We start from the raw sequence: 19308 nt of genomic DNA, 5'->3' as shown, positions 1-19308 counted from the left end.
ATCAGGACAGGGTCAGATTTTGCCAAAAGTGCAACACCACGTTCGACATAGCGCCACACAGTTTCTCACGTAGGAAACTCCAGACAGGACTCCTGATTCTCTCATTCCTGGTCTATCGAAGGAAATTCTCGAGTGGCCGCAAGAGTGCGCAGGTGACGATTGGGTTCGCCAAGTTTCGCAGCCACGGCTCGACAAAATCACGGAGGCATAGATATTCAAGGCAAGATTGAGGCATATCCGATTTGGACGGCTGGCTCCCATATTGATTCTTACGGTTGCCAGGTTCGGTATATCTGCTGCTAATGTGGGTGATGTGCTCCAGCAAATGTGACGTGTAAAGGTGCAATCGACAACCACAAGAACGATGCGATGGTTCGAAGACGGACTCAATATTGAGTGAGTTCTAGTGGCATGATGATACGCCAAACGAGGCAGGAATGATGGCTAAGTAATAACATTGAAGTTGGTATCCGAATGGCTAGGAGCAAGGAATCAGTCCGCGCTAGTAAACAGCACGCACATCACTGATCTTGAGCACGTGGAAGAATGCCGCTTTCGCCTTCGTCGTTTGCAACCTTCATCACCTCTTAGCCCTAGCGAAAAATAGAAGAGCCGATACGAAGACTGCATGCGTCGGCCTAGCCCGAATTTACGGCGAACATGTTGCCAGTAAGTAAGCTTTTCTAACACCCATGAACGCCATGTCCAACACAAGCAGCCTTCATGCGCCAGTAAAGACCTCCTGATCTTGATAACTCCCTACCTCCTCGCCAAGCATGCTCATCTGAACCCAGTCTTCTGTGCCGAACCCTTCGTTGAGACCGTTGAGGTACTCGTTTGTAATTGATGACCATACTTGGCTTTGCTCTTCAAGGCTGGGACAGGTCACTGGCAGCATCTCCAAACTCTCTTTGGATAGATTGTGAGCCATCGGTGCACTAGTAGAACCATGGTATACAAAATCGTCGTTGGTCTGGTGACTGAATATGGCAAATAGGTCATTGTTCAGATGATGTAGAGCGTCTCCTTGGCTTGCGAATGGCGCGCTGACTGTGACGGTATCCGAACCGGACTGAGGTGTATGTTCGTGCGATAGATCAAAATATGAGTCATTTTCTGACGGCGTGAAGCTAGCTTCAGGAATAGCCTGCGAAGGCTGAAATCCATTGTCTCGTGTCCTGTCGTCCGCAGGAGTCATTCCTGTACAGCCCCACTGGTACGGCCACGAGGGCTGCTGATTGTGAGTGCGCATGAGGCTCCCCAATAGCTTTCTGTGTAAATTCGGGACTTTGCTCACTGTACGCCTCATCAACGAAAATCCGAGAGGAGCCTTCGTAGGGCACGGGTGGTGGCGTTATAGGCTCGTCCACCTTTGTGACCCTCAAATCTTCCAACTCGAATCCTACCGCCGAGTCGATCGATGCTGACCTTTCAGATCGATTCTCTTTGAGGTCTCGCGCGATTTTGATGATGAGCTCTTCAAGACTGTAGTCATTCCTTATCGAGGCCACCTTTTTGGCAACTCTGTGCAGAAAGGCATCAGAATCTTCTTGTTCGTTGGCGTAAGGAGATGGTATCAAGGTCACGTGAGGAAAAAGACGCTTATAGACCAATCTCCACTTAGCCCCTAGAGTGTCCAGACTACTATATTACTTCTTCTTGAAATTGAGGTCGGCATCGTGAACCTCTTGTGATGAGCCATGAATTTGTTTGAGATGATCCTTCATCTTGGCAAGCTCATTGAATCCCTTCCCTTTACACGAAGACATCCGGTAGGTTTTCGGATCATACTTGTGAAAGGGACAAACAACACAGCCTTCATGTCCGGAACCACCGCCAACGTATTTCAATTGTACACGCCTTGCTTTTCTGGGCGCGTTGAGGTGATCGATAGTAATATCCAACGGACACGTTGACTTGAGCGTCTGATTCTGCATGGAAGTTTTCCCGCGCTTCTGGACACCACTACCACCGTAAGAAGGATTGACTGAACGCGTCGCCCTCACTCGAGTCTTAGAATAGCTAATTGAATTGCTATGGCCGAGGCCGCGGTCCGTACCAGACTGGGGGATAGGGCTTTGCCATGTTGATTTCTGTGGCAGCGTGAAAGAAGTTTTCTGTACATAGTCAGCTTTGAGAGCAAAGAAGTAGTTATAGACCACACACCGGGCAATCTGTATCAGTCAGTCGACTCTCTTCAAACGTTTGTGAGTCGTACAAGAATGCAGACGTTTTTTGTGCTCGAGTTGGTTATGCTTCGCTGCCGGTCAAAGAGCGAGACACTACCACCTCTTGCGTACGTATACCGTATGTGTCATACGTCTACAATATGTGCAACGTTGATAACGTTGACGACATTGATCATCGTGCCGATTGTAACAAGAACATCGTTGAGTTCATTGAGTGATCTTTAAAAGATCAATTGGTACCATTGGTAGAGCAACCAATGTTGGCAGGAAACGCGATTAGTCCTCGTCTTCTCGTGTTTCGATCAACGCATTGCATATACGGATCGATGGCAAAGAAGTCGAAATAAACCTGCCATGGCGACATCTGCAAGTCCCCGACCGATCGACAGACATGTGTTTCTCGTCCCGCCTCTTCGTAAAGGCTTGGACGATATCCTGTCGAAGTCTGGATAACGTTGCATCTATAGATTTTCCAGAAGAAGCACAATTATTCTTCTCGCACCAAAGGCGCGCAGGCGTACAGGCGCTGACCGGCTGTTTGGGATTGTGTTGATTTTGTGCAGGAGTGAGACTTACGAGATCGAGCACGGCGATGACTTGGATGATGTCCCCATGCACAGCGTCAATGATATTCTCAAAGACTATTAAGCCATTAGTCAAAGGTAACAACACCGTTTGACGATCATGCCCGACTCAACGACGTGTTCGATGTCCATTGTCCCGAGGTCTCGTTGCATGCACGATGACTGAACCAAGATCAGTGCCCGAGGTAACGATGGAAATGAACAGACAAATGGAGCATAATAAATATATGGCTTTTTATACTTGACCAGATGCCAAGCCAGGATACGCGTCTCCTGAAAATGTTCAGGTAGGCATGAGGGGAAGCGAAACACAATTGCGGATCTTGTCCTATTCGAGCCAAGCGCAAACACAGACCGCACGATCTGTGGAAGCAGCGGGGGCCCGATGCATCTCGGGTAGCAACATCAATCGTACGTACTAACCAGGCCCTGGAACGGGGTGGAATAAGGATTAAGATGGCTGCAGTGCTAATCAAATATCGATGACCTGTGCATGTTCTTGGCTGAATAATGGCGTTAAAAACTAATATGCAGTGCACGGAGCCGCTCTCGCGAGGAAGAGTGATCAAATCACTTTGCAAACTGCCAGTCCCTATCCAACCCTTGCTCGAGATAAGACCGCTGCTGATTTCCGCACAAGGCCCGTTTGTGAGCTCAGATCTGAGCCGACAACAAAAAAGAAACGTTATGTCTTTATCCAATAGCAACTGATGGACGAACGACCTAACACTAGATTGCGTTGACAAGACAAAGATAGCCCAAAGCCCAAACACGTGAGAATCCTAAACGCTGGAGAGATGACCACAGCCGCTACAATATTGGATATATTCGGCCAGAAGAAACCTTGAAGCTGACAACCAAAGTTCATGGTATTTGCGACACGCAAGAAGTTGAACATGAGAAGGTATATTGAAGGTATCATTCGTCTGATGCTTCAACAGCGTCTAGTCGATGTCATTATACACTATCCCTCATACCATCAGTGGAATCTAATCATCCTGGTCCCAATTGCCAGGCTGCGCCTTTCCAGGCATCTTGGGTCCACCAGCTTGCCTTGCAACAATGATCTGGTCGACGCTTAGAACCGTCCTCGCGGCCTCGGTCGCGAGTTTGATGGCCCACATCTTGCTGACCCAAAGATCCAAAATGCCCTCTTCCTTGGCATCGAGAGTACCAGTATTGTCGTCGTTCTCGATGTCGACACCGACTGTCCACTCGTCATCTTTTCTGCCCTTCTGTGCAGCGTGTGCGACATAAAGCTTAGCGAGAACTTCAGTTGCGTCCAGACCGGCTGACTCAGCGAGCGTTCGTGGGATGACCTCGAAAGCTTCGGCGTACTTGCGGATAGAGTATTGTGCCAAACCTGATGTCTTGTCTGCAATGGCCTTGATCTTTTCGACCAGCTGCATCTCTGTTGCTCCCGCACCTGGTACCAGCCGGGGGTCGCGAGTGATGGCCTTGACTACATTTACACCGTCGTCGATTGCTCGCTCTACGTCGTCGAGGTGGTTTTGAGTAGCACCACGGAGGACCAAGGTCGCCGTCCGTGTCTGTTCGTTTTCCTGTCTGAATACTGTGACGCGGTCACCGCCAATTTCCATGGTCTCAACGACGTCAATGGTACCCATCTCATCTGGCATAGGTGCACCAAGACGAGCAAGTGGAGTAGCACCGACAACCCTGCATAACCGTCGAAGCTCGAACTTGGAAAGAACCTTGATGACAAGAATGTTGTAGCGGTTGAGGTAGTGGAGGGCCAGCTCTCCGACGGTCGAGCCAGCGACAACAACCCTCATTCCAGAGTCGTGGAGCTCTTTGACGATCTGCTCCACTTGCTGCTCCTCGCCCTTTGTGAAATCCATCATCTCTTTTGCGTTGTGCAGCAGTACCGTGCCCTTGGTCTCGGTCTGTGAAATGTCCACTGGACATGAGAAGACACCGACCTTGGCCTTTGTCGCCTTTGTGACAGTACCGTCTGGCTGCCTTGCAAAGACCATGCCCTTGACGACCTTGCTCTGCTCTAGGGCGCCACCCATAATCTTGACCACGCGGACATTGTCGACATTGAAGTTGACGGGGTTCTTGGGGAGGACTGCGAGGACGGCTTCGGCAACCAGGTCAGCGAGAAAGTCTTCGCTGCCGGACTGCTTGGCTGCGACTACAGTGCGGATGGCTTTGCTGAGTTCCTGCTGCGAGCGGATGTCTTCAACCTTGTCACATACCAGCTCTGTTTTGGATTAGCCTCTGTTCGGTCTCAGCCAGATAAACGTGTAGCATACCCTCCAGTGTCTGCAGAGCCGCAAGTTGTGCCTTCTCGTAACCCAAGACAATGTCACTTGTCTTCAGGCCCATCCGTATTAACTCCTCGGCCTTCTTCAGTAGCTCACCGGCCAGAACAATAACCAGGTTTGTCGCGTCGCCCATCTCAGCCTCTTGTTGCTGGCTGGCCATTACAAGGAGCTTCGCCGCAGGGTGTACAACCTCGAGTTCTCGCAATATGGTCGCGGCGTCTGAGGTCAAGATCATCTTTTGAAGGTGGTTTATGACGATCTTGTTGCGGCCGTAGGGTCCGAGAGAGGTCTGAACGGTCTGGGCAATAGTCCGGCAGGCATCGATGTTGCGAATAACAGCGCCATCCTCAGCGTCGTAGCTGTTGCGGGGTGGTTAGTCGAGTATTTATTGTGATTGCGGGGTTGTAGAAGGCCGTACTTCTGGTAGCCTTGCTTGAACAAGCCGGCATTAGGGGCGTTGGGTATTGAGAGAGACATGTTGGCGGTGTGTGAGGGGTATCTTGGTTGTGGTGGTGTACCTGAGTCTAAGCTCTGCGCGGCGAGAACGCGTCCAGTCCCAAATTTCGATGCCAAGACTTGGACATCGGGGGAAGGAAATACCGACCATTCACGAGCAGTAGTCTCAAGAGCAGATCATCAGATGCTGTATATCATGGAGACATGTGTAGCCTGGCTAAAGCACCCGATATCACAGCCGTGCGTCATCTCAAAGCATGAGCTCGGCCGTAGGGTGCAAGGTTGCCAGTCACTAAATTGAATTCAGGCTTCACGCAATAGGCACCTCACTTGTGAGTTTCGCAGATGCGCATGGTTAAGCATCAGCGCATCGACTATTCGCTGAACTGTCCTTCAGACGTTGTTCTGCCGTATGCATCATCGAGCCCGTGGGCATATAACAAACTCGTCGAGTGTGCAATAATGTGAGCAAAATCTATCTAGCCGTACACCTTAGGATTTGTGAAGGTACCGCTAGCGAAAAAGACTGCTCAACTTCCTCTGGGCACCGTTAAATGACCAGGATCTCATGACAGTACGAGTATGCTGGGGATAAGGAGGTGCCGTAAAGAAGAAGAGAGGCTGTTTGCGCCGAAGAAAAGTTAACTTGGAATAGCTGCTTAGGTAATGCCGCTAGACCCAAAGCACCTCCGTTCCCCGAACTTTTCTGAGATCCTCGAGATGGCAGCGGCTGCACCGTGATACTGCGGAGGGCATCGGGAGAAATGAACGCCGGACAGCAGACAACGAGGCGACTGGCCTCAAGAGCTGGTATACATTGCAATTGGTATGCGAGGCATTTCGAGTGCTGACGAATCAAGGTCAATCAATATGCCGTTCATGTAGAGACACCATCACCCGCACATACGCATCCGCCGCTGCTGCAGCCATCCAGACCGACGACCAAGCTGCCCAACATATCCCCCCCGTTGCCCAGGCTTCGCCGTCAGCCTCTTACGCTGTCAACGCCGGTGTTGTCCTGTCCCGCCCCCCACAAATAACACGCGACCTCCACCCATTCGAAGCCGCCTTCTTTCTCTACCAAAGACGTCTGAACGAACGACTTGCGCTGCCTTTTACAAGATATTTCTACGTCAAGAAACGAACACCTGCAGATCTAGAATGGAAACGAAAAATGAAACAACGGCTGACCCCCGCCCGCGATATCGGACGATACCAAGGCTACGGAGAGGAAGCCTGGAACGACGAAGTTCTCGTGGGAGCACAAGAAAGTGATTTCGAACACCAGGTCGGAAAGCTTATAGAAGACGCTGAGCAGTCTGGCCTGGAGGACGCTCCAGATACCACTGGCGCAAAAAAGATGGAGCGCGAGCCCGTAGAGAAGCCGATGCCGAGGATAACAGAGGCGGATCAGAAGAACGACACCAAGAGCTTGAACCGCGCACTGCAGAGAACACTATACCTGCTTGTCAAGAACAAGGAGGGGCAATGGCAGTTCCCACAGGATCGCCTAAACGAGGAGAACCTACACGGTGTACGTAGTACCATGTCCCTCCAAAGTCTACTGAGATGCTGACGTTGATTAGGCGGCAAACCGTATTATCACACACACTGGTGGCGTCAACATGAACACTTGGCTCGTCGGCCACGTGCCAGTTGGCCACCACCAAGTAGACTACCGCGAGCCCAGATCTGCAGGAGACCTCAAGGAGTACGGCGCAAAGACTTTCTTCCTCAAGGCACGCATCATGGCTGGACAAGTCAATCTCAAGGAAAACAAGCTTGGCCTCCAGGACTTCAAATGGTTGGCCAAGGACGAATTGCAAAAGGAGGTGGATGGCAGCTACTGGCGACAGATTAAGAACATGCTGGCAGAGCGATGATTGGCGTCTACGACATGATGTACTCTAGAGTCTCACATTGAAAGTGGGTGGCTTGTTGCAATTCGTGTAGCATTATGTATAGTATCTCCGATGGAGGACACTGCGATTAGCACAACCATGAACTCTGCTTGACTACGCATATGCACATTCTCAGAATGCATCGTATGAGGTGGTTGGTCAACTCTTTAAGCCATTGAAGCAAGTTCCGACCTTGCATCCCCTACTCACACTGCTCCCAGTCGTAGCTAAACCCCTGCTGCGCACCATAATACTGGTTTCCAAGCTCCTCACTATACGAGTGCTCACTATCTACGACGCCTTTCTGACCGTCTTTTCCTTCAACCCACATCTCAGTGCGGAACGAAAATGTCCCACTTCCGCAGTTAGACTGGGCAATGAGCTCAGGCGGGTAACTAATGTTAGAATAGTGCTCTTGAGCGTACTGACCAGATGACGCAGGACCAGCCAATGCAATTGTATCTGCGACCTGTTTGAGATGTCAGTGAAGTGGCAAGATGTTCTACGTACAGCGTACCTCTGCTCTCCCACTCCCCTCACCCACGTAGTAAGCAAAGTCCCAGTAAACCTTTACTCCCTCATCCAATTCGTATGTCATGATTTCCTTCGTCCCATTCTTGTGCAGCCTCAGCTTATACTTCTCCGCCTCAGCAGTCTTGTTTACATCTTTGTATTCCTTGTATAATAAAGTCGCCTCGCACCATGTATGGCGGGGGCCAGCCTGAAGGTCAACACGCATCCATGGGTATGCGATAAACCAATAGTAGATTTCACTACCATCGACGGTGTTGGAACCGAAAGTTAGGCGCGTGGCGCGTGAGACCGTGCCATTTTTGCCCGAGTCAGGACAGCCCGGACCGCGTATAGACGAGATGGTAAAAGACCAATTTGGGGGGAGGATACGAAGAGGGTTGGATTGACCAAGAGCTGTTGTGAGGCCAACAAGAGCCACGACTGTGTTTGCGAATCTCATCGCAGAGATTGGCACTTGATGTACGTAGGATATGCAAATGCACTAGAAGCGGTTCTTTGTGGAGAGTTACTTGCTCCCGGAGGTCATTTCGTCAGTCTTTATACTTGCGTATTTGACTTTCTCAGCTTGTATACCTAGGTGAGACCCGGGGGAGTCTGCCGTCACGATTTCGAACAATCTTTTGGATACCACCCGCAATTCAATGAGTAAATTACCCTACATCATCATACATGCAATTCTATATTGCTATATCGGTGAACTGAGGGGGTTCGCTGTGTAGACCTAGCGTTCGCTATATCGAAACCAAGCCACGGTGATATTTGGCGATATTTAGGAGGGTCGGTAGGACGTACGCGATAGGAGAAGAATCTAGGTGGCAACAATCAGAGGTACGATTAGCTAATACTCATTTAATTTTGGCTTGTGTCACCCGGAAGCCCGATATCTACAAGACCAGTGTGCTTTGGTCGCGCATATGCAGAGGCGACCCCGTTCGTATGGGACTGCTGCATCAATATGAGCATGAAAAAAGCTGTGGGGGACCCGGGAAAAAGAGGGTATGCAGTCCCTTGCTTAAGGTGCTGACGCTGTGTAGCACCGGCTGTGTTCGTCAGCAACGTGAAACATGACGAATGAAGGCAAATCAATAAGGTAACTGCTTCTCTATGCATAAAGTAGTATGGGTGCCTTTAGGCTGTGTTGCTAGTTGTACGTGAGTAGATGTGAAATTGCTTAATGCAGTCCCTGTTGCTCAGACTGCTGATGGGTTGCAGGAGGTTGCGACAGGAGAAACTCGACAAGAATGACCCAGAAACGCGCCATTGACAAGCAATATAGTTGATGCTACGTGGAAGATGACCAATACCAAAACCCCTTGAATGCGGTAAGAAAGTAGAATAGTTCCTGTTCGCTCAATGCTCGAAACCGATACCCAGTGCACCATTGAGGTCCCGGAAGTCGCCCCTCAATGTCTCAATTCCATTACGCTTGACTTCTTCAACTAAGTCCTTGATTTTCGGTGTCATGACAGATGGCTGGAAACCGAAATATTCATAAGCCGTCTTGCTCGGCAAGCTCTTGCCAAAGCGGCGCATTGAGATAGCAGCGTCGGCATAGCGCTCCCAGCCGTTCGCCGCGTAAGCTTCGATAACGACATTAGGCTTGCCAGCTTTTGGCTTCAGTACAGACTGTTTGTAGTCACGAGTCTGCTGTTCGAACAAGCGTGGGCAAGGGAAAGATACGACACGGGCTGTTATGCCATGTTCAGACTTGAGAAGATCGCGCGTTTGCATAGCGAAGACCATTTCGGATCCAGTACTGATCAGGGTAACGTCGAACTCCTCCTCTTCCACAAAGACGTAGGCTCCTTTAGCAAAACCCGACCGCGATGACTGGTTCCACTGAGGTAAGGCTTGACGAGATAGAGAAATGATGCTGGGCGTCTCAGTGGCCCTGATAGCAACCTCAAATGCACCGGCTACCTCCTCAGAATCGCAAGGACGCATGTATAGCAGATTGGGCATAGCGCGGTAAAGCGCGGCGAGAGCAATAGGCTGATGTGTAGGTCCGTCCTCTCCAGTACCGATTGAGTCGTGCGTCGCGATATGGATTTGCTGTAAACCTTGCAACGCGCCCATACGAACAGCCGGTGCTGCGTAAAGGTAGAACATGAAGAAAGACGATGTGATTGGAAGGAAGGTGCCTTTGTTGAAAGCTGCAAGACCATTGGATATGGCACACATAGCATGTTCGCGAATGCCATAATGTATGTATCGCCCAGTGTAGTCTCCGTTCAGGCCGCATGCGGTCTTCAGCTCAGGCTGAATGAAGTCAGTAACACGATCAGAGCTTGATTGACTAGAGATTGACTCTTACCGACTGGAAGTCCACCTTCTTCTGATATGCAACATTGCAAGACGGGGTAAGGTCCGCAGTGCCAACAAGAAAGTTGCCCATGCTCTCACCGAGAGGGTTACCAACCAATCCAGCCGACTTACGTGTCGCGGTCGGCTCACTAGGAAATTCCCCCTTCTGCGGTATGTACTTTGTCCAATCAACAGGCATCTTGCCCGCAACACGGAGCTTAAACTCCGCAGCCAGCTCCGGGTACTTCTTCTCATAGTCGCTAACAGTGGCAGTCCAGTCAGCTTCAAGCTGCTTGCCACGAGGCGCCACGTCTTCAAAGAAGCTGTACATGGCCGATGGGAGAACGTAATGTTCATCTGGGTTCAGACCGAATGACTTCTTGATGTTCACAATGTCGTCGAGCCCGAGCGCAGCACCGTGGGTCGCTGGTGTTCCTGCCTTGCCCGAGCCAAACCCAATGACGGTGCGAATGTTGATGAACGTAGGCTTGTCGCTACTTCGGGCGTTCAGGAGCGCATGAACGATGCTGCTAACGTTCGAATGGCCATCAAGGATATCGACAACATTCCAACCAGTTGCCTTCATCTTTTCGTTCATGTCTTCCCCAGCATTTGCGACATCGGCGGTGCCATCGCACGTAATATTGTTGTTATCATAAATGATACAAAGATTGTTGAGCTTCCAGTGACCGGCTAGCGACACTGCTTCGAGACCCACACCTTCTTGAAGGCATGCATCACCAATCATGCACCAGGTCATGTTGTCGACAACTGTGTAGCCATCCCGATTGTATGTGGCAGCAAGGTTCTTCGTAGCCATGGCGAGACCGACGGCATTAGCAACGCCTTGACCAAGAGGTCCAGTTGTGACTTCGACTCCCTCGTTCTCGATCTCGGGGTGCCCCGGGCAAATTGAGTCATATCGAGAGCTGTGATAGGACTTCAATTGCTCTGTTGTCATGCTTTCAACTCCGACGAGGTGCATGAACAGATATTGCCACAGGCAAGCATGGCCTGTTTAAGCGTTAGCTCACATGCTCCGTTCCAACCGCTCGTTTGTAGCATTCGAAAGCCGCAACAAGGATGCACATACCATTTGATAGAACGAAACGATCGCGGTTGAAGTAGTTGCCGTTTTTCGGTGAGAATCTCATAACATACTTGTATAGGGCGACACCGATAGCAGCCATGCCCATGGCAGAGCTATAAGACTTTGTGTCAGGTTCGAACCAAATATGAGTGTAACTGGAGCATCTTACCCTGGATGTCCACCATTGAACTGTTGGCAGAGATCTGCGATGTATACGCGGAAATATTTGAGTACAAGATCGTGTTTATCCGACTGATCGAGCTCCACAGCAGCAATGCCAGTCACATCATGAATCTTGGTTGCTACTGGTTTGATAGGAAGATCATTTGAGACCTTGTCGTAAAATTCGAGTGATGGTGACATGGCGGATGCAATGGAAGTGAGAGTAGAGAATGTATGCTGTACAACATCATCAGCAGGAGATTCAGTCTTTAAATGTCATCGTCGTTGTCGATTACGACTGCCCAAGAGGCCGTTGCAAGCGGGCTTCATCGCGACGAGATCGATTCGAGCACTTCCTTGTGGCCGTACCGGTCGCTGTAAGATCGTTGGGTACTCCATTGAAGCTCTGCGGTACAAGAGCGTGATAGTAATCACCAGAGAAACCCGAATAGGCAATTCGGTGCGCTAGCGCAGTCAAAGCTAGCTTGGCTAGAATCCGATTGGAGCTCGATGCGAGGTGTCGCAGCTACCAAGTTTCCTCAAGGTCTCACGGAAGCGGGGCCCCAGAATCGCGAACCTGGGGTATGCGATAGACAGGCTGTGTTGAATCCTAATAACTAGCATGATGGCTTCTGGAATGAGAAGCTCCGTGCATTTGAAGAACTGCTTACACTGTAGATGGGCGTCACTCTCCAATATGCGTTACTTGAAATGCGTCACTCAACGCCATAACCATTCATGTACACATTTGTAAGACGATTCCAGGAGTTTCGAGTGTATTATGAATTTGTGTTGCCACCCCAGACGTTTACTAGATCATCTAGTATTGTGATCGATGGAAACTTGCTGATACTCAAGACCGACCTAAGAATTCCGAGTATTTCTGCCTGGCGATCTTTTGTCTCCGTGCACAGTGCCGCTGATACCGATTCAGTTGGCATAGTATACACGGGATTGGGTGAACAAACCTGCATAGATAGCCTGGAAGCAAACAAAAGCCGAGGGTGAGTTTTGCGATTGCTGTGCTAATGCTATACCGCAAATTGTCGAAGTGCTTTCGCGTAGGAGCTTGAAGCGTGTCTGATACATGTTAAGACCTCCGGTAGATGGCTGATTGAGTACCATTATGATTCGTGCAAAATGGTACATCTGAATAGCAGCGGCATGCGCAGGAGGATGTATCCATATTGGCGTCAGATTCGCTTCGAGCGCTGGGTTCGGTGAAGATGCATGATGTCCAGATTGAATGGGTATGGGCTCAAAGCTTGGCGGTAGGAGACTCTTCCATGCGTCTAGCATCCGCAATAACGTTTCTCCTGCTTCGATGTATCCGGCGATATCACCCTGCTTAGGTGTTGCAGCAAATTGTACGCATTTTGCTGCGATGTATATAATACGTGTAGCCAGTCCTTCTGATGTAAGTTCACCCATCGGCACTCTAGGCTGGTGTATTGTCAGTGCCGGCCGCCCAGTACGGAAAGCCGCCCAGACGTCTTGCCGTAGCCATGCCCACCAGACTGCTCGTTGCAAGCCATCGTTAGACTCGCCGCTTGTGTCAGAATTTCGTTGTATCCAGAATGCTCCCCTCAGATGGCGATCCCAGTTACTATGATCCGAGGTGCTAGCTGTCCCAAACATTTCTTTGTCTCTGTTAGTATACTGAGCAAATATCACTCCCGCTGCTCGTACAAAGGCAATACGTACCATATGTCGAGATCATGATAGCAGTGACGAGTATTTCGCGAGATTTCGTATACGACTGATACAGTAGATTCTGGGATAGGTATTGCAGTGTTTCGTAATAGAATTGCTCAGCAACCGTTCGAATTGTCGGCGATGCACTGGCAGATGAAGCGGGTGTGCCAGGCGGCGCTTGTGACGCAACATCGTTGTTTACATCCTGATCCTGGAATAGCGCCATGTGACAGGCACCCACTGCCAATAAAGACTTCAGCAACCCTACATTATGCAAGGCAAGATGAGGCACAACATTAGCGAAATGCTTCACCGGGTCGAACAAGTCCAGTATTGGTGCTACCACGCTGACGTAGTGTTCGAAGTACACCAATTCTTGTCGTTTCAGCTCAATCTTCGTCTCTGTGTTCCATGGTTGCTCAGGTATCGCAATAGTATGCACATCGACGTTGCTGAAAGGGTTATCATTCGCTTCTAGAGCAACAGACTGTCGAGGTGATTGTCTTCTTGAAAGGCTAGCAATGTCGAAATTCCAGCGATTGCTATGCGTTTGTCCTTGCATATTGTTGATGGCGTCTTCGGCGAGTAGATCATACCTATCAAGTCTTAGTTTCTAGTAGCTTTCATAAACAAGTTGGCATCACCATTCGACCGGTCCAAAGTTGGGGGTCAGACTATCCCCGAAATTAAAAAGACTGTCGTCAAGGAAGAAGTCGTCGTTGGGTATCACGCTCTCGGAGAGCCCTGGCTGTTCTGCGGGGAAAGGTCCCCACGATTGTATCGGTTCTACGGGCTCTGCACTTAGCGCTGAGACGCCTGCAGATCTTGGCTCGGTCTCATTATTTCCTGTCACAGAATCTGTGGTAGCTGAAATGTCGTCGGGTTTATACGCGCTTAATGCTCGTGGCCGTCGGGGTGTAGGAGCTTTTTCAGCATATACACACTCGCGGTGGACTCTCTCGCAATTCTTGCAATTCGGATGACTCTCATCGCACTTGACTTTGCGCTTGCGGCATGTCAAGCTGTTCCACTCGTTAGCATTGCGCTCATGATGCGTTGCGTTAAGGCAGCCTGGCACCTGCCTTCACAAAACACTGACGATCAGGAAGTTTGTGACTTACCAGCCTGTCGAAGTCCTCAGTCCACGTGATTTGGAGGGCATATTGATCTGCGCTGGGGCTGAAGGGCAGTGTGCGAACTGGTCGTCTCGAGCGAGGCAGCTCGATGCGGGCAGGCGAACTGAAATACCAGGCACGCGGAAGCTAGCCGCAGTTGCGTGCTAACATTGGCAGAAGCTCCACATGCCCGTCGCCATCAGAGGCATTTGCTGCGGGGAACCCTGGATGCATTGGCAGATACGAGATGCTGAAGCACGGGGTGCGGGTGTCGTGGGTATGACGCGGATGAAGATCGTCCCGAGCCTTGTTGGTGTTATGTAAGCGGTGGTCGCGGCCTATCAGATGGAGACACCCTAAACCTGGACGAAAGATCGAAACTAGCGATATGCTGTAACATGTATTCAGTCTCTAGGATAAACCTACTGTGTTGTGCTGTTACTCTAACGTACTATACGCGACTCTGATGGCCTCAAGACCTTTAGCCTACATCAAGCCCGGCCTCTGATAGCACCGCCCTGTCTTCTTCCCATTCTCCCAGAACACAAGCCGTTATGCTGTTTTTCTGTTCTTTCTCGCATCATGCTTACCAACGCCCTTCGGAACTTCATATATAGGATCTGACTGCGTACCGTCTCGAACTCTTGTAGTGATACCCTGGGCTTCGTAGTTGGGCTCATAAAATAGGCTAGCATTGCGAAAATGAATACCATATAATAGCCAGCGGAAGCCACGGGCGGTGGCGCAGCAGTAATCCCAAGGACTGGCCGCCTCGAGCAGCGCTTCGTTAGGTCCACACTCGTACACTTGCTCCGGAAATTTTGGAAGGCGCTCAATGTCGTATTGCCTCCACGGAAACGCCCAGTAGTGTAAGATAGCAAACACCAAAGTCTCAGCGCATGTAAGCAGACACGGGATGCCAAGATGAATATCGGACAGCGAAATGAATCGCGTTTCGTGTAGTACACGAAACCGGATGAGCAGGGAAATAAGCCATGTTTGCCAATAAGTAAGGAAGACAATCAGCTTGACGCATACCATCTTGAGAACAGGTTTGTTGGGCGCGAGATCTTCTTTGAGCTGGTCGTAGACTTGGTGCATGCAATACATGGCTGCAAGGATAGAAACGGCGTCGAATATGGCTGTCCATGTGGATGCGTATCGTGGATTGTGTTCCTCTTTGCAAAGCCGACCGAATAATTGCGTGACGCCGGATACGATGGTTACGATGGTTCGAAGGACAACGTATTGGAAGATGCCGATATAGTTGATCTATAGATACATCAGCGAACATTTGAAAAATGCGGGCGGCGCCGGCGCTAACGTTGAACCAAGTGACGCCGCATCTGGGCTTCCTCAGCCAGCCTTTATATTCACCACCACTCAGCTTCTGGACCCAATTCAATGGCCAGCCCCAGTTCTTCGGCTCGGCACTGCGAAAATAATTTTTCTGCTCATGAAGATTGGGTGCTATGTAGTGACACATAAGCGTGAAGAAGCTCACAGTAGCGTAGGCGGCGTAGCATTCACGGATAAGTTCCCAGTAAACCGCACCGCCGAGGAAAAGGTAGGAGAAGAACGTGGTCCAAGAATAGACAGGGATGACAGCGAGGATGCGTATGATGTGTTTTTGTTCCCATGAGCGAAGGCAGTGCAGCGCGTGTTGCATGATGTGGAAGACGGAGAGGCCAACGGCTAATGAAGCTAGAGTACAGCAAACGTTGAGAGAAAGAAGACGGAATGTGACGTCCTCATCGCTGAAGGGTAGAGGCTCTTTGAGTACCAGAGCTTGAGGATGGTCATTTCCACATGAACCAGCCATGGTGAAGGACAGTAATGACCTGTGTAGACCGACGGATTCATGTTAGTATACTATACGCCAAGGTATCTCCTTCTCGAGACAAAAGGTTGATGCAGCAGCAGCATGGAATGTTAAGAAGTCGCAATGAGCATGTACCATCCACTCCTGCCTGACATAGCTCGGTGACCGTTTTCCGCCAGGATGGCACGAGGAAGGGTAAACTTGTCGGAATAACATCGGAGGAAGCCCAGCCCGTCATCTCGGCTCCTAAAGTTCTTCGTGCAAAACTTTTATCCCTTCACGTAGCTCATCCTCTCCATACGTCTCCTCTTCTTCCTCTGTATCCACCTCGCCCTCGCCCTCTGAAGCCACCGCCACCTCTACCACCTCTATAGCCCTCGTCGCGTTCTTCACCAACCTCGATGATCCTGTCGTCTTCATCGAAACTGTATTTGTACTTCATCTCAGCCTTGATACCCCGTCCTTTCCTAGTCTCGCCAGGTGACCAGTCTCTACTTGTCTCGGCTTCCAATTCCTTCAGTCTCAGTTCGGAGATCTCATCTGAAACAGGCAAGTAAAAAAGTTGAGGTTTCGCTTCTGTAGCGCTGAACAGGTCGTGGAGTGTTTTGAACGAGGCTTCAGTATCTTGCCGTGTGTCTTTTGATGGAGCGGTCGAAAGTGACGGTGTGAGTGGTTGTTGTATGGATGGCCTTCGTGCGTCAATGCTTGCGCGTGGGCCTCGTGGTGCATTTGCAGGAGCGCTCGATCCGACTTCTTGAAACACGGCTGTGACTGAACCATTGCTCGATTCGGAATACACAACCTCGAATCGCTTCGGGTTAGTCGGCAGTTTGTTTGCACGGGCCTCTTTCTCTGCAGCCAACGCGTCCTCTTCCTCTCTGATCCAGTCTTTTACCGTCTCGTCCGGAACGAAATCTACCCATAACTCTTTCCTGTTGCCCTCTGGCGGCCAGATGGAGCCATGGAGCGACGCTCGTACTCGTGATGCAGCGGTCTTAGTACTAAGCAGTACGAGAGCATGCGTCTTCAGCGAATCTAGGAAAAGATCCTCAACTATGGTAGGGTCCGGTGAGCTAGATGGTGGCGAGGCAAGAGAAATCAAGTGTGCTCGCAGTGGCTCCGGACGTAGAGGGCGCATAAAGTTGCGAATGTACAAAGCAGATGTTACAGGGTGAAGTGCGGGTACTGTAGGCCTGTCGTCAATTAAGGCTTCCTGGGGAGTGTCGTCTGCGCTGGACTTGACCAGGTCTTTGTATCGAGCAGCCTTCTCCTTTTTCTCGCGCTTGGTATCTGCTTCCATGGCTGGTGGCTGCTCTTCGACTGACGGGGTGCAATTTCCGTTCGTTTCGTGTGACTTGACGTCTGTTGGGCTGTCGGCCTCTTCCTCCGGTCTTCTTTGCTCCATGACTGTGTCTTCATCTTCGTGCAAGTGGATTTCAGGAACCGGTTCTTGAGCTGGCTTGTGTTTCTTTGCCTTGATGTCCTCGGCTGCCATCTCCGGTGTGCCACTCCTTCTTTTTCTCTTCTTTGAATCTGCATCTAGCTCCTCTGTGTTCAGCCTCGATGTGTCGATCATCGGCGACCCTGGAACCGCAAGTGTGTCTGGCTTCTCTACTGATTGCTGTTCATCCGATGCGATTGAAGCCATCTTCTCGTCCGCTGTTGCATCTTGCAAGTCTTCGGCAAGTCCAGATGGTGGCTGCACCATTCGCAACGCCTCAGCAGCCGGCCCAGGAGCATCTGGCAGCTCGTCCCCTGCAACCTGGACCTGTTTTACGTCCTCGACTTCCGCGTCTGTAGGCTCTGTAACGGTTGGGCCAACGGGATCCGCGGGCGGCGCGTTGAAGACTCTCGCGGGTTGTATCGAACCGGGCTCGTCCATATTGGTGGCGTCTTCCATAGGCTCCTCTATTGCCTTGATCTGGTCTGGCGGAGGAATGTTGCTGTCAATGTGCGAGATTGTCTCAGGGAGGGGTTCGGTAGTCGCTGCAGGTACGGGTGGTGGTTTCGACTCGTTTTCGTGGTTCAGTTGCTCTGGTTCTACAGATCGGTCAGTAATTCGAGGCTAACCATGTTGCATTCCTGCGCATACCTCCAGCCTCAGAAAGCGCGGGTCCCGGAGCATTCTCTCTGCCAGCAGTGTCGCCATGACCAACTTCTTCCTTGACCTGCTCCACCGGATCGGGCGGCGCGTCTGCGTTCTCGGTAATCGCGTGGTGCGCATTGGAAATTTGAGCAGAACTCGAGGCTTCAGCACCGTCTGCCTCTTGCAACTTCTCGATAATCTGCGCTTTTCGTGTCAGGCCGGTACTCGGTATACTACGATCCTTCAACAGCTGCCGCAATTGCGCGACCGTCTGCTTGCTGTAGTCTGCCATGGTCGAATTATGCACTCAATTGTGGTAAGAATAACAAAGTGACAGTCGCATAGACGCACTGAAGTCTATGCGCTGATCCATTCGATAAAACAATGCTAGGTAAAGGAGAGTGAGAAGATGCGACAAGGCTAAGTGGCCGCGAACGTCACGCTTCATTGAAGTTCGCGTCCGTTCCAGGTAGTCGCTAGTGGCTTGGCGTACATCAACATCCCGCGCGCCACCTGCGAGAGGGTTGCATTAACCGAGCGATCGTTGCATTCTGTCCTTTTTCCTGTGTTCGCGCTCAACTTCTCGTGCCGGAGGAGAAGGACCGCATATTGTATGTTTCGAAACGGTGACGACTCTACACCTGGCCGTGCGAGGGGCGAGGGCTAGAGCAAGGAAGACTTGCTCGAACATATGCGCGAGTCATACGAGATCTAAGACATTGGCTCTACACATCTCGAAAGATCGCATGACATGGCTCTATTCAGTTATCTTGATTCTTGCACTAAGACGGTTACATATTACGCACACGTCTACTAGGTATGATTGCCTTCCAGCAAAGCGACAACCTCGATTTGCAAACTGGTGCCTGAATATTGCTTGAGTGTAGAGTGAAGCGTCTGCCAGCTTTTCCCTACTCCCTAGAATGCCTTGTCCTCGATCGAAAAACTTTAAATGCTTCACAACCTCGTCTCCCAACAGCGATATATAAGCACTAAAAAGAGCTCATTTAAATAAATCACGACCTCAACAGTTTGGCACAATCGTACAATGATCATTATGTACAGTTGTATAACAGGAT

The 19308-nt window shown here is 50.5% G+C and overlaps 6 protein-coding genes across 6 annotated transcripts; 1 reads left to right on the top strand and 5 right to left on the bottom strand.

Moving 5' to 3' along the window:
- Positions 1-721: 721 nt before the first annotated feature.
- On the bottom strand, positions 722-1727 carry GT037_004682 (uncharacterized protein; the record flags this gene model as incomplete). The annotated part of the gene is made up of 3 exons (XM_038929729.1): positions 722-1200; positions 1298-1524; positions 1654-1727. The coding sequence occupies 3 exons, from the start codon at positions 1725-1727 to the stop codon at positions 722-724; spliced, it is 780 nt and encodes a 259-aa protein (XP_038788001.1).
- Positions 1728-3762: 2035 nt separating this feature from the next.
- On the bottom strand, positions 3763-5541 carry GT037_004681 (t-complex protein 1; the record flags this gene model as incomplete). The annotated part of the gene is made up of 3 exons (XM_038929728.1): positions 3763-5000; positions 5053-5423; positions 5483-5541. 3 exons carry the CDS (start codon positions 5539-5541, stop codon positions 3763-3765), a joined length of 1668 nt encoding a protein of 555 aa, XP_038788000.1.
- Positions 5542-6284: 743 nt separating this feature from the next.
- GT037_004680 (50s ribosomal subunit l30) lies at positions 6285-7403 on the top strand (the record flags this gene model as incomplete). Its single annotated transcript, XM_038929727.1, has 3 exons — positions 6285-6330; positions 6381-7054; positions 7107-7403. 3 exons carry the CDS (start codon positions 6285-6287, stop codon positions 7401-7403), a joined length of 1017 nt encoding a protein of 338 aa, XP_038787999.1.
- A 220-nt stretch (positions 7404-7623) lies between these two features.
- Positions 7624-8394, bottom strand: GT037_004679 (uncharacterized protein; the record flags this gene model as incomplete). The annotated part of the gene is made up of 2 exons (XM_038929726.1): positions 7624-7890; positions 7939-8394. 2 exons carry the CDS (start codon positions 8392-8394, stop codon positions 7624-7626), a joined length of 723 nt encoding a protein of 240 aa, XP_038787998.1.
- Positions 8395-9305: 911 nt separating this feature from the next.
- On the bottom strand, positions 9306-11712 carry GT037_004678 (uncharacterized protein; the record flags this gene model as incomplete). The annotated part of the gene is made up of 4 exons (XM_038929725.1): positions 9306-10214; positions 10270-11273; positions 11353-11462; positions 11519-11712. 4 exons carry the CDS (start codon positions 11710-11712, stop codon positions 9306-9308), a joined length of 2217 nt encoding a protein of 738 aa, XP_038787997.1.
- Positions 11713-12441: 729 nt separating this feature from the next.
- On the bottom strand, positions 12442-18521 carry GT037_004677 (sap domain containing protein; the record flags this gene model as incomplete). The annotated part of the gene is made up of 8 exons (XM_038929724.1): positions 12442-13151; positions 13216-13802; positions 13851-14228; positions 14328-14385; positions 14912-15593; positions 15646-16109; positions 16507-18183; positions 18236-18521. 8 exons carry the CDS (start codon positions 18519-18521, stop codon positions 12442-12444), a joined length of 4842 nt encoding a protein of 1613 aa, XP_038787996.1.
- Positions 18522-19308: the final 787 nt, after the last annotated feature.

This window comes from Alternaria burnsii (genome assembly GCF_013036055.1).
Source record: "Alternaria burnsii strain CBS107.38 chromosome Unknown 698, whole genome shotgun sequence".
NCBI lineage: Eukaryota > Fungi > Ascomycota > Dothideomycetes > Pleosporales > Pleosporaceae > Alternaria > Alternaria burnsii.
The sequence above is the reverse complement of the archived record's forward strand: the minus strand, read 5'-3'. Positions and strand labels throughout refer to the sequence as shown.